The sequence below is a fragment of the Strix aluco genome, chromosome 9, assembly GCF_031877795.1.
Source record: "Strix aluco isolate bStrAlu1 chromosome 9, bStrAlu1.hap1, whole genome shotgun sequence".
Lineage (NCBI taxonomy): Eukaryota > Metazoa > Chordata > Aves > Strigiformes > Strigidae > Strix > Strix aluco.
This window is the reverse complement of record NC_133939.1, coordinates 22539433-22554279: the sequence shown is the minus strand read 5'-3', so window position 1 is coordinate 22554279 and position 14847 is coordinate 22539433. Positions and strand designations below refer to the sequence as shown.

Sequence of the window (14847 nt, the reverse complement as noted above, 5' to 3'; positions counted from 1 at the left end):
CGTTTCTCAGAATTAGAATGATATTTAAATAGCATTTTATGGCCAAAATGCCTTCCAACTTCAACAAAAGCTATCCATAATCTTCATGGGTTTTTTTCTTGTTTTTCAAAGTTCTACTATAGTTAAAAGAAAAACGGAGTCTATAATAAGGGTTAGAGCAAAACTGTGGATACCTCACATCTTTATTAAGTGAGGTATTTGAGCATAAGCTGTCTTTCTGAAGAAAACATATAAATGTATCCATCTTGTAGAAAATTGCAGAAGTGCCCATTGTTCTTAAGGCTGAGGCTTGTTCCACTAACTTAGGCTGCTCTGTTTTCATGTATTGTAAGTAAGCAAAACAAATTACTTGCAGTAATCCATACTGTTACAAGCTGGTTCTGGATCCTGTCTGTATCTGATGTGAACAAACATTGGAATGCTTTGACAGATATTGTCCCTCAGATATAAGTTAATAAGTTTGGAGGGGCGTGTTTTTTCCCCTGGTTTTATTTCAACCTGGGCAGAGTTGTCAGTTGAGTTTCTGACTAAAAGAGTGAGGAACGGCTGATGGTATTCCATGACGTTTGCACAGTAGAAGGAAAAGGAATTTCAGGAGAACACAGAGGATGTGAATTGCTCCAGTAGCCTTTGTAAAATGTGTCTAAAATATACACTTCTACAAGTAAAATGCTTTGTGGAGCCTGCTGTGGTAAAATGAATAGCCTTTCTGTACAAGAAGGTAAAATTTTAATTTTATATGCCTAATAATAATTGGTATTGATAAACAGATATAAAGGTATGTTTTGAACTGAAACTGTTTGCCAGACACTTAATGGGGAGTGTTAGCAAGTTTGTAGATAAAAGTGTAAAGTTTTGTTAACGATCAGAGTCAAATTTATATCTTCCCGGATACTATTTTTGTCTGGACAGGATTATTTTGTTCCTTTGCTTATAAGGTTTGCTTTCTAGGAGTGAAGAAACAGACTTGATTATATGGAGTGAGTTTAATTAAAACTCAAGATTTTTAAAAATAAAACTTAAGAAAACAACATGAAAATTCTAGAAATAACGTGTAATGTTTTCTTCAACTTCCAGTTGGCAACCAGAGCGCCAGGTACCCTTTAATGAAGTCAGATTACCACCACCCCCTGATATCAAGAAAGAAATTGGTGAAGGAGATGAAGTGGAGGTGAGTTTATTCTAATAAACTGTCCTGATCCATAACTGATTGTCCATTCAGGGTGGTGATGATGATTTTAAGTACATTGCCAAAGTGAAGATTTAAAATGGAGCATGTCTCTAGTGATGGATTTAGTAGGCTTTCAGTGAAACAGTGACATATAAGTTTTTTCACAGAACTACCAATGGAACAGTCTCAAAATCTAAAACTTAGAATAGCTGAGAATGTTTCAGAATTAGAACTGGGTAATTTTCATTTTTGATCTGGAATGTAACTGTGGGAAATGTTTTGATGTGAAGACATAATAAAGCTCTTCCAATAACAAGAGTTTTAACCCAGGTAAAATACCTGATACTATCTGGTAGGAAATTGTGTGAATTATACTCTTTTACAGAGAAACAGTGTTAACCATTAATGATGTATTAAACCGGGAAGTTAAAAGGTGCATGTTCTGTTCCCGGCTCATTGTAGTATCTTTAGTAATTTAGTAATTAGTTTAACTTCTGCTTTTTACTTATCCGTAAAATCAAAGTAATGAATTTCTTTAGGATATCTTTATAGTTTAGGGTTAGAAATCTAAGAAATAATGTAGTATAGGTGCTGGGTTTTTCTGTTGTTTGAAATACATGCTATTTGTTGGCTCTGTTAGAAGTCAAATGTAAAGGATTGTTTTCTACCTCACTATTGCAACATTTTTTGTTTAGTCTGCATGCAAATGACTTTGGCCTGTCAGAAGTATAATAAGCAGTAACTGAAACTTACAGAAGATGAGGAAAATGAAAGTTTCATAAGTCATCTGTTTTCTATCTGATCTTGCATTAACTTGGTAGTATTTCTTGAATGTGTTGTCATATGACTTGGTTCATTTCAGTAGTCCTAGGTATACCAAGTAAGCCAAGGACAAAACAAAAATCTTAACTGAGGAGTTACTTTTATGTGTGAACTCTCAGTTCAAAGTGTTTGAATTTCATGAGAAATTGCCCCTGAGTAAGCATTGAGCTGAGTTTTTGTCTTTAAAAATTTCTTCTGAATTGTTGGTAATATATGCAAAGGAAGTCGTTCACAATCCTTGTAGTGCAAAATAATAATTTGTGCAAGAAGCATGTGCCTGGGTAGTCGATACAAAAATTATTTTTGTGTAGCATACTATTCCTTTTTAATGAAAATTAGAAAAGTTGGGATGTTCTTTCTACGTTATATGTGCAGGCAAGTGAATTATGTCTGTACTTGCTTTCAGTGTTTCTTACTACTTCCGCTTTCAGGTTTATTCTAGAGCAAATGACCAGGAACCTTGTGGCTGGTGGCTGGCAAAAGTTCGAATGATGAAAGGAGAGGTAAATTAATTTAAAACCTACTGATTTTGTGCTGTTAACGTTAAATACAGTAAATATGAAAGGTCTTTGTGATGGAAAGACTATGAAAAAAGTACTACCAATACAAAAACATGACAAAACAATTTTAGATTGAGATCACTTTGGAATGACCCATGCTGTGTTACACAAGTGAGGGTTGTGTGTTTATAGCTGAGCAAGTCACTTCCATTATTAGTAGTTTAATTGCTTGGAGGATTGTATGCACGTGTAAGAACAGGACTTATAACAAACCTACTTTGTGAACTGAACTTGGTGCTAAAAATGAAGTGAAGCAATATGCTTTGCCTGTGGTTAAAGTCGGTGTTTAAACTTCATAAATTAAGCATGCTGTAGCTATTGATGTGTGGTGCTGTGGGTTCTTTTTTGTGTATGCATTTCTGCTCAGTGTAGTGCAGAGACACTGGTTGGTTTGCTTTTACATATGTCAAGTTTGTATTTCACCACTGGCTCTTAAGAGTTGCACGTGCAAAACAACTTGTAGATTCAGACACTGAAGTGTATAGAGCTATGGCAGTGTCTCATACAGTCTCATTAAAGCTTTATTTTGTGAAATGATAGCAAGAGAGTTTAACTTCGTGGTAGGAAGGGTCCTGTGTTTTGACGCTTCTTACTGTGTTAGATTCCTAAAACCAAAGGAAACAGGGTTGGGGAAAAAAAAATGTCCGATTTCTGATATTGTTTAAAAACTGTAAACAAATAGTAACTGCCATTGAGCTCTGTGAGGGTAAGGTGGTGGTAAACAGTTATCAAAGGAAGAGTCTGTGTCTTGATCCATGTGGATGAACAGCTTGTTAAGAAAACAAGAGGAGACAAACTGATTTAGAGTTTGTGATTTGGGGCTTCTCTGCTTCTCTTATGTCATAGAAATTTGGATTTTAGTATCAGTTACCTTGCTGTGCTGCTTATTTAAAAAAGGTAGTAAAAGAAAAATTCTGAATTTAAAAGCAGTTTTATCCAATTCTTAATTTTCTAGTGTTTTTGACAGAATAAAAATGATTTTTCATCCTCAGGTGGCTGGTACCTTTATACAGCATTGTCAAATCTGTTATTTTATGGAATTGCCCTCCCCAGAAAACCTCACAGTTCAATTTTGGCTTCTTTGTGCAGTCTTTAACATGGATTCCGTATTCAGATTTTTTTCCTCAAACGTGAAATTCACAAACAACCTCTGTATCTAATGATAGTTAGCTTTGTGATTGTTCTGATAACCAGAATGATCTTTAACTATAGGAGTTATTTTTTCTTTAAATGGAGGTAGTTCTATTAAATTTAATTGTCTGTTTAGTATTTATTTTTCATTATTTTAACTTGTTTTGTGATGTTTCAAAGCAGCTTTATGTGATTAGGATGATACCTAAGCTAAACTTAAAACTGGAAATTGGAAAATAGCATGTGGAAAAATGCATCATGACCTTAGTGATTCACTTTTTCCTGATGCTTGAGTAAATTGTGTGTATTGACAAAAACAGATTTGAGGGAGGGAGAGGAGAAAGTACTGCTGCATTCCTAAATTGTGTACAGGTGGAAGGGAGGATAGGAGGAAGCTGCATCCCTAACACAAAGCCAGGCATGTGTTGGGTTGAAGTGTAGGAGTTGGATTATTGGTAGCTGTTAAATCTTCTTAGTTCTCTTGCCTTCCTAAATTTAGGATAGTGTGTATCAAAAAGATTGAATTTTTATTTCCCTTTGATCTTACATGATTTGCAGGTAGTTTGCCCATTGAATCAGTGGATTTGCCTTTTTTTCTTTTAAAACTGTTGCAGAGCAGATATTTCTATGAAGAATGAGTTCTTTGCTTCTCTGTTAGGTATTTTTTAGAATTGGAACTCCAGTAAACATCTTGAATTTTGGAATGTGAACTGCACTAAAGTAGGTATTTGAAGAGGGATGGACATGAGAAAAATCAGTTAAAGATGCTTTTATAGGGACTGAAATTATGCTGATACGGTGCCCTGACTTCACTGAGGTATCACATGGGTATGGAAATACATCTAGGCTCATTTGTGTAGAATTGTAACACTGCATCAAAGCAGATATATGTTTTAGTCAATACATTCACATTTTGTACTTTCTTGGTGATGCTGACAAGTCTTTGCTGTTCCTTACTGAAGTTACCATTTAAAAAAAAATTCTTCCATAGTTTTATGTCATTGAATATGCTGCTTGTGATGCCACTTACAATGAAATTGTCACTTATGAACGACTCCGACCTGTGAATCAAAACAAAACTGTCAAAAAGAACACCTTTTTCAAGTGCACAGTGGATGTTCCTGAAGATCTGAGAGATGCGTGAGTAGCTCTGCATGCTTTAATAAGGCATTTACTGTATTTGAGGGTGGGAAAAACCCCTCTTGGCTTACGTTTTAGAGACAGGTCCATGAAGAACCTTAAGGGTGGCTATGGCTGCAGTAGCTGGTTTAGAAACTGTTGTCTGGGATCCCTGCTGAGCTTTTAGTTTGAGGACAAAAGGGAGCTTCAGGTTGTGCTTCAGGCTTGGAGAAGTGATGCACTCACAGTGGGCCTCTGGTACTGAGACTTGCCAAATAACCGTGATGGCATCCAGGCCACAGAGAAATAAGCTCAGGAACCGTGTGAAGGAGATGGGGAATTTTCCAGTTTCTGAGCAGTCTTTGCTGTAAACTATGAAACATTCTTGGTTCTGATCATGATATTACATGTTCTGTTTTGATGCGACTTGTTGAAATAACAATCATTTTGTCTCCTTAGGTGTGCTAATGAAAATGCACATAAAGATTTCAAGAAAGCTGTGGGAGCATGTCGAATTTTTTATCATGCTGAAACTGCTCAACTAATAATACTGGTAAGTAATTATTTCTATGTAAATGTTGCATGAATTTTCAGTGTATTATTTATGGGAGGTATATAGCCAGCTGTATATTTGTATGGAAAACGGTTTAACTTGTCAAGCTATGTAAATTGTGAGAGCTTTAATATATAAGGAGATGTGTTTAGATTTAATCTCTGGGAGTAGGCCTTTTGGAGCGACTACCGAGTGCTGCACTGCATACAGCCTAAATTTAGGAGCAGCTTCCAGTCTCATTGTTTTTATGATTTTTGTCATCCACAACTGAGTGCTGTTTCACTGATGTGTGCAGATGGCTCAAAGCTAACTGGAGCTTACTCTGCTCTGGAGCAGTAGATTTCCCCCTGTGTTACTGTGTTACATTTTGCACTTTGACCTACAGCTGTGTTTCCACATGAAGAACTGCATTGGTTCAGCAGAGCTGTGAAGGAATTGTTCACTTAAATTCTTCTGTCATGGTTTTCTCTTCTTACATAGAGTTTTCCCAGCCTTAGTTTCTCTTTACAGTTCTGTTTATTTAGTATTATCCACGTGAACCGCATTCTCTGGAATTGTGTTTTCCTTGCTTATTTCCTAGCTCTGCCATTCAGACAGTGAATGACAAGTATATATATGGTAGAATGATATTTAATTTGTTTGTCTGGGGAATATCAAGGGGAAAGAATTACTGTTGTATATCCAGCAGCAAAATCCTTAGTGTAAAATATGCTGTGAGAACAGAAAATTTCTGTTTGCGGAGGTGGTGCTGAATTTCTGATTTGTTTTGAGGAAGAATAATGTCCATATAAGTTCTGGAAATTTAGATTATGATTTAATTTAAATAGGTTCCTGGTTTATCCTTTAAATGTGGATTTGCTTAAAAAATGAAACTTCATGTTCCTTCTCTTCTGTAGTCTGCCAGTGAAGCAACAGTGAAGAGAGTGAATATACTGAGTGACATGCATCTGCGCAGCATTCGTACCAAACTTATGCTTATGTCAAGAAATGAAGAAGCTACAAAACACTTAGAAGTAAGCCAGAGCTTGTAATTCTTGTTGCTTGAAACTGAGCACGTAACTGTACATTACATTGCGTGCATGTGGATGAGTCTTACTTTGTTTTCCTTTCAGTGCACAAAACAGCTTGCTGCAGCATTTCATGAGGAATTTGTAGTCAGAGAAGATTTAATGGGACTTGCTATAGGAACACATGGCAGTAACATACAGCAAGCCAGAAAGGTTCCAGGAGTTACTGCCATTGAGCTGGAGGAGGATACTGGTACTTTCAGAATCTATGGAGAGGTAAGGGGGAAACTTTGTATGAGTCTAATGAGCATTTCACTTGATATCTGCTTTTAGAATGGTGAGAGCTGTACCTAGAACTAAGAACTGGAAATAGCTGAGTAGTTGTCCGAGTGACTATATGCATGTTCACACTACGGCAGCTTATACTGCGTGTATTTGAAATACAAGACTTCATTGCGATGGTGACCTCTGTAAGATGTGTTGTCCTAATTAGTCCATGTCCTGATGCACAAATTTTATAACTGCACAGTACATCTGTCAGCCTGAGAGAAGTATCATTTGCTATTTTACTTGATCACAGATTTTTACTCTTTTTTCCCCTTCAGACTGTATATGCTGTTCTTGTTGGTTCTCCCCCTCCTCCCTTTCTAGTTCCTGTGTGTGGTGTCTGCTCTTCTGACCTAGCCAAATGTGTTAAAAGACTATCTGCTGCTCCCAACACTTTTATTTTGGCAATTTAATGCTGGCTTTGGCCATATTTGGCAATAATACTGGTTTGCTCTCAGTTAATTCCATTTGTGTGACTCTTACCTGATCTGTTTTAACTCTCACAAGTGCCTTGAAATGTAACTGTCTTTGGACCAAAACACTAATCCATTCAGGAGGCAGAAGAGTAGTGACAAAGGTGCCTCTGTCACCAGGGCCACTCAGAACATGTCTTGAGGGTTTCTGTCCCATGTTACCAACTCTACAGGTGGCACTAGTACCTGAATCTCTGGTGTTAACACTTCCAGAAATCCTTCATTGTCTACTGTTTCATGAATCTGTGGTCTTGAATTATGCTCCATGCATGTCAGGAGTAGAACCTGGTTGTGATCCAAGGGTCAGATGAAATTGGTATTGCTGAGAGAAGGCCAAACTTTTGTACTCTTCAGTATCTCTGCAGTTTTGTGTCCTTTCTCAGGAAACCTTAAACACTTCCAGGGTATCAGGGTGGCAACAGATCCTTTTTTGACCTCATACTACGAGTAAATCACATCTCACAGTTAATGAAGATGAATCAGACAAGTTTAAATGCAGTAAAATGTCTAGTGTACTCCAGTTTTGAGCTCCTTAACATGAATGATGTGATGCTGAAACTTGTGGAAAGGTTGTGACTGTCACCAGCCTCTTACAGTAGTGCATGGCAACGATTATAAATACCAGATGCCCCCTAAATAAAAATGCCTTTAGACACATCCAGCGTTGTCCTTCCTAGAAGTGATAGCTGCTTCTGAAAAAGCCAGGCAACCTAAACATTCCATGTGACTAGGGCTTCAGCATCTGGGTGTACTTGTCTACTCTTTTTACCTCTTTTCAGCTGAAGTTGGCAAGCAGCCAGGCCCTAATGGCCGAATGCATGGGCAGACAATTTTAAGTTGAGAGATGTGTGGGAGTAGTGATCCAGTGTCCTTGATGCTGTAGTGAGGGTCAGAGGGTCTCCCACAGCTAATGTTTTGCATGCAGACAAAAGTTCATTGTTACTCAGGGCCAGAATCTTTGAGGGAAGGAACAGGGAGATAGATTTTAAAGAATATTGGAAAGCTGTATGATTAGAAGGAAGCTAAACTGTATGGGATGCTGTTTGTGCTTTTTCCTTGTCTGGTCAAGACCGCTTTGATTCCAAGACCCTTCCCCTTCTGCCTGAACTGCTGCTTGTGGTACTTGTTATGGAGACCACAGTGCTGTGAAGAAGGTCAGAGCTTGGACAGTGACTAGCTATCCCTACTTTTGCAATCTTGTGCTTCATCAGGAGGAAGAGCCTTATCAGAAACAGAAGAGCTTCTCTTAGATTTTTATTACTGGCCAAATTGAATTGCATTCAATTCTTGTGCAGTTTTCAACACTTGAGCTTCTTTCCTCTTATACCATTTTTTTAAGGTACTTAACTGTATGATAACTGTTCTTTGGATAGAAGGGTAACAAGGTCCTATCTATCCCAGATTTTTTCAGGCGGCTGTTACTTCTTGTTTTCCCTTTGGAGAAAACAAGAAAACTTGTTTCCTGTTTGGAGCTTCCACTATCTCAGTTCTGTTAGAACTAAGAGAGTAATACACATTTTATTTTCTTGAAGAAAGACTTGTATCACAACAGAAAAAACAGTGTTCCCTGCTGTGACTTGGGGGCTTTATCTGCATGGGGATAAGGCTTCTCAACTGACTCCCAGAGGTAGTTTTGTTTTTTTTCCATTCGGGAAGGTCTAAAAGAGCTATGAGGACTTTAGAGAGACTTTCAAAACCTTGTCTCAGGCTGGTGTGAGACTCCCAGGAGAGATCCTCCATTTCTAATGGGAGTGCTCTCCACCAGCATGTAGCCATTAGGTTCTACTGTGTTACAAAACATTTTCCCTCAGATCTGCAGCCATACAGTTCTTGTTTTGCACTCACGTAGAATTCTCCTGCTGCAAAAATGGTAGGTATAATGCTGAGTTTAGAGAAACACCCTGCATTTAATTTTTCTATTAAAGACTCCTCTAGTAATGTGGACATGTCTTGATTGTATGTGAAATAACCAGAGCATGGTTGGACGTATAGACTGTAATTCAGTTAAAAAGGTAGTTAATAGTAATTGGAGTACTTCAAGGTCTTTAATCTGTGTGCATGCTAATTTTTAGAGAGAAATTATTTTTCTTTTCCTTTTCTGAATTACTGACTGTGAGGAACTGAGTATACATTGTCTAAAGCAGCTTTATATGCTATCTCATAGCTCTATATGCTATCTGTTGTGGTGTGAATGAGTCATACAGGTTGTACTTACGTAAAAATTCCGAGTCCTTGTGGCAAAGTGTATAGATAGACATATGGGTGCACTGGAGAGCTGCAGTTACTGGCAGTTGTTCATTTTCTCATCCTGACTCTGCTTCTGTGAAAGCAGTCGCTGTTCCTTCATCTTTATTTGGGAGAGAACTGATAAACAGACTTCCAAGGCAGGACATGGTGAACTCTTCAGTTGTGTGCTGTTCGTAGAGTTCATTGAAGGTGAACAACTGATAGCGTGTGTTGAAGTTAGTATCATTTTAGCACTTGCTTTGAATATGCAGCATAGCCTCTGCTCCCTACAACTTCCTGTTCATCTGTGTTCCATGCTTGATGGCTTGTTTCATTATTGTGAAAGCCAATTCACCCATGTTTCTCTTGCTATCATTTTGACCTCTGCCAGAAGTAAAGATTTACAGCTTTTTTGTTCTTCTAGTACTTCCCAATTTGATTGAAAGATGCAGGAGCTGGTGGTACTCTTACCCATGTGTTGCCTAAAAAATGACAGATGAAAGGGCTGAGATACTAGTATAAAATGAAAACTGCTCAAAAGCTGTTGTTACTGACTAGATGCTGATACTCATTCCTTAATTCGACACTTTTGCTGTTGCGAATTTGAAGCTTTGTTTCTTCTTTCAGCATCTGTATAGCCTCAATTAACTGTCGGTTAATTTCTGTCATTTAATAATAAAGCTATAAGAGAGCATTTATAGGAGTTCTCCCCACTAACCAATGACGCTGTCCTGTCTTGGAAAACACTGTAGATGAACTGTGGCCAGAAACCTGCATTCTTGCAACGTAGAGGTGGTATGGTTAGGGCAGATTCATTAGTGCAGTACACCATTTTAGTGATCACTGTAGAGTTCAGGTTGCACTAGTGTAATTTGCCTGCTGTTACAGGAGAGAGTTTGCCTGAAGGTGCTAGGTATTCAGGCTTAATTTCCTGTCAAGCATAAGACAGGAGAGGAACAGAAGTAGAAGAATTTCTGTAGAGAAAACAGAGAACTTCCTACCTGTAGCCAGTTCTAAACAGGCTTGGTGTGCTCTGTGTGTACACTCCTATACCTTCCTACAGTGCCGTTGCTCTGAATCCTCCCTTTGCCTGACCGCTGCTGAATTCTCCTGTAGAGCACTGTGCGCTGAACAGAGCCTCCGGCCTTTCTGCAGCGAGTCCCTTTCCTGAAGATACAAGTGGATCGTGGGGTGGGCAAGCCTTCTGAGTGTGCACACACCTGGAGGAGTTATGTCACTTTTGGCAGCGTTTATGCACTGAGGATTAATGTCTGTTTGCAAACAGTACTTGGTATTAAGACTTATATGCAAAATGGGTCTATCTGTTACAAAAAAGGTTCTGTGACTGATTTTGTTGTTTTCTCTGTGTTTTCTCAAATACTAAGAGGACAGAAGCTTCATAGAGGAGAAAACTTCTAACGGCTGTTTTATTTAGGCTGTTCTGAAAAATCAGTACACCTTTCTTATGGAAAAGGCTGTAAAGCCAGTCACTGCTTAGAGTGAGCCTGTAAAGTTCTGTGGAGAGATTGTCCTTCAACCTTGGAAATGTCTTAGCTTTATCAGGAGTTTAAAATTCATTTTCTCCTTCCCCATTTTTCCACACATGGCCCTCTGGGAAATGTAATGGTGTATTACATGTTAATGACATTAAAAATTGCAAAATCAAATTTATATTGCTGACAGTATCAATGGTAGCACAGTTTCTGTTGAGAAAAACTGGATACTTCCAGTTAAAGGAAAATGCAGAGAGTAAACTATAGTTTTATGGTTTGCCCATCTAATCATTCACTGAGAAATCAGGTGAAATGAGGTATATGATCCAAAGTTTCTGTTAATGTAGTATTCTTGTAAGATGAAGTTTCTATGAATGCTGGTAGGACCTCTTAAAAATTTGTTTCGAGTTAGTATGGAATCTTTGTGATAATTGTATTGAATTTTTTATAAATGGACTCTAGACTTGAAAATCTTGTCTTGATTTTGGAGAAAATTAATATAATTAGATGTGTTTTCCCAGTTAATGTCTCCCAGAAACTGCTTCAAGATAGATCTGTAAGATATTTTATGTCTGGGGTTTGCTCATGATAAGTTGCAGATAATATTTGGAAGTGTCTTGAAATAACATGGGAGAAGTTGGTTTATTCATTACTGATGCTTTGCTTTGCTACTGAATTTTGTCTCTGGGCATTTTACTCAATTCAAAACTAGATTAGTCTTGTCTCTGTTGCTTTCTTTGGAAATAAGTTTGATGTTTGGAAGACTTGCAGCTGTTGCTACATGGTTTTATTTTTAACATACGACATTCACATTACAATTTTTTTAAAAATTCATTTCCAGACTGCTGATGCGGTAAAAAAGGCTAGAAGTTACTTGGAATTTGTGGAGGATTTTATTCAAGTTCCCAGAAATCTTGTTGGTATGTAATACTGCTAAAACTTAAACTTGGGGAAAGGGACCCTAATCAGCAATGACTCTGCAAAGAAGATTTAGATGCCAGTATGTTATTTGATTTCTCCATTTAAGTAGAAAGTGATTAATCTTTTTAAACTATAGGTACCATGGAATTAATAAGAAATTACATATATTATTGTTGAATAATACTTTGTCAGGATTTTAACACTTAAAATGGTTTGATTATGGACTTGTACTATCTAATTTAATGGTAATATTTGAAGTTCAGATTCTAGTAGAAAAATTATTTGCTAAATTGACTGCTTAGAAATGCTTAAACTAAATTCCAGAATTTAATATGGAAGTACTACACTTGACTTGCAAGAATGACACAAGACAATTCTCATGTTACTGCTCCCTCCTGGGTTCAGGTTTGTTAGAGATGGTGGCTGGATGGTGTTGAGCTGCTCTATAAACCAGCAGTGCTTGTCAGTCTCATCCTCGGGCTAGAAATGGGCATTTTTCCATGTTTCAGCTTTATGAAGGTGTAGCTTCCCAAAACTTGTAAATGCGCATCATGGTAGTTGCTGTATCATAAGATACCTAAAGGTGAGGTTAATCTTATTCCCCTTCAAGAGAAAAACACATCTTTCCCTAGTCCAGTCCCTCGTTCAACTCCTCGTGTCCTGCTGCTTGTGCTCGTGAGTCTGGCAGCTTCCTGCTCTACCTTACCAGCCCACAGGCAACGCAGGCGTGAAGGGAGTATCCAGAGTGCAGGTGTTGTACCTGATTCAACAGCAGTTTGGATTATCCAAAGGAGAAGTTAAAAGCTGTACTTTAACCTCCTGTGGTTTTGGGCTTAGAGCTTGCATATTATAGACAATGTAATTTAAATAATTCATGTGCAAACTCCTAAAAATTTAAAGACTTTCAAGGTTTTATGACTTGAGCAAGTTAAGGTGTAGTGTTTGGGGGTTTTTTATAGGACCTCTGCAAATTATGTATTTGATGCAACTTGATGATTCTCTCATGTACCTGATGTTAAAGTTTGTTTTAACATTCAGCAAATCAGTTGTTTGTACCTGAACACATTTTTTTCTGTAATCTTATTCAGCAAAGCTAGTTGAACTTTGCTAAATCTAATATTAAGCAAATTGAGTTTTTGAGGGTTTTAGATAGCATTCACTAAGGTGAACATACTGATATAAGAATCATGGCACTAGTTGTAGTACTGTGTTTAACTGAAAATGCTACCTTTACACAATTACAGTACCAGTTTATGACAAAGGCAGACATCTTGCCCAAATCACCCATGGTAATATATGTAAGCAGACATATATTTAGCTATACTTTGTGAAGATGCCCAAGTTAAAAGAAGTGTAGTGATTGTTAATGACTCAGATTGAAGATACAGCACTATCCCCAAGGCATTTCTTTCTGTACCAAGAACGAAGAGTGCCATCTGCTGAATTGCCAGTTTCAGCTACTGAAGCTTCTTGGGACTGAGGACTTTTTCCCAAATACTGGCTAAGCATTATCCATAGAAAAATGTTTAACACTATAATGAGTGTGGTTTTTCAGTATTAGTAACAGGGTCACTGTGCAAAATGAAATTGTAGGCATACAGAATGATTAGCTGTTACATGTCTTTTTAAGACAAAAAGATAAATAAAAACCTGCTGAGCTATTTGAATTGTTGAGGGAAGGAAACAATTTTTAATGCTATTTGCACTTTACTTTGTATAATGTTGACATCTGCCGTAAAGAATGTTCCTTACGGAGCATTCTGTCACATGCTTTCGGCTGTTACACCGTTTTTGCAGAGGTTCTACCTTCCTTCACTCATAATTTAAACATTAATGTTTTTGAGGGCCAGATATCTGTAGCTTGAATGAAGAAATTTTTCTGCATAACATTAGTTTAAGGAAGAGCTAAAATCTTTTAGTAAGGGAGCAAAGGAGTCACTCTCCTGAGATGTAAACATACAAGTTCTGAAGAACGTTTTGGTTTAGAAACCGCACATTTCAAAACAAGTATTTTAAAGGTAGTATGGGTAATACTCATGTTTGTTGTAAAGGTAGAATTAGATTTCGAAAACCAATTATGAGTTTTTTACTTTTTTAAGAGGCTTCCAACAGATATATATGCCTGTCAAAATGTCAGGAAAAATTGATCGAGGGTACGTGTGGAGTCAAGGGGTGCAAATAATTTTGATACATACATTTAAAATAGGCATTTGCAAAACTTTTGAGCCATTTTATTCTTAGTCTAGTTCTATTTTAAACTTGTGTGTAGTGGTGATCTTCATCAATGCTTGTCATTCTATGCAGAAAGAGATATATATAAAAACACTTAATTTTGGAAGTTTTCGCCTCTTTCTTCTGGCACAGTGTGGAGTTTCTTTGGGGTTTTTTGAACCTCTCTGTATTAGGAGAAAACTTTGAAACAAAGTGAATGGTAAAGAAGAGTTAGGTGGTTGTTACAATTATGTTATACATAACTTAAAGTATCAAGAAACCCATTAAGATATTTTGCACATGGGTGCAAAATTAACCATTCTTGCCCTCTGAAGGAAAAGTTATTGGAAAAAATGGAAAAGTGATTCAGGAGATTGTAGACAAGTCTGGAGTCGTCAGGGTGAGAATTGAAGGAGATAATGAAAATAAACTGCCCCGTGAAGATGTAAGTACCTTATTCCTTCTTCCTATGATTAGGTTTTTATTTTCAAAACCAGTCATGCTGAGCCTTTTAACAAAGAATATGTAGGAAAATATATGCAGAAAGTGAGAATTTCTGGGACGTGACTCAAATGAGTTAAAGTGCTACCTTACGGCATCAGAATGGGATTGCTGTTTCATCTCTGCGTCATTGTGCAGTTTATAAATAACAGCCTTCATGGCCTATGCACCCTTTTTTTCATGGCCAACCTGTAATAGTGGTGGTGATGTCTGTGTTACAGACACCATGTTTTTGTGATTAGAGTAGTTTTCTAGGGTATATGCTTGTGTACTATTTAATGAAGCCACTTTTATAACTATTCTGTGGATAAACAGAGAGCAATTTTAAAGTG

General features: G+C 37.3%; 1 protein-coding gene across 7 annotated transcripts in view; it reads left to right on the top strand.

Annotated features, from left to right (window-relative positions):
* Window positions 1-14847, top strand: part of FXR1 (FMR1 autosomal homolog 1) — a 37579-nt gene that overhangs the window by 12947 nt on the left and 9785 nt on the right. For all 7 annotated transcript variants that reach the window (XM_074834197.1, XM_074834200.1, XM_074834196.1 and 4 more), the window contains 8 exons: window positions 1078-1171; window positions 2425-2496; window positions 4676-4824; window positions 5263-5356; window positions 6253-6369; window positions 6469-6639; window positions 11724-11802; window positions 14350-14459. In XM_074834197.1, coding sequence (XP_074690298.1) covers window positions 1078-1171; window positions 2425-2496; window positions 4676-4824; window positions 5263-5356; window positions 6253-6369; window positions 6469-6639; window positions 11724-11802; window positions 14350-14459 — 886 coding nt within the window. The remainder of the gene's footprint in view (window positions 1-1077; window positions 1172-2424; window positions 2497-4675; window positions 4825-5262; window positions 5357-6252; window positions 6370-6468; window positions 6640-11723; window positions 11803-14349; window positions 14460-14847) is intronic.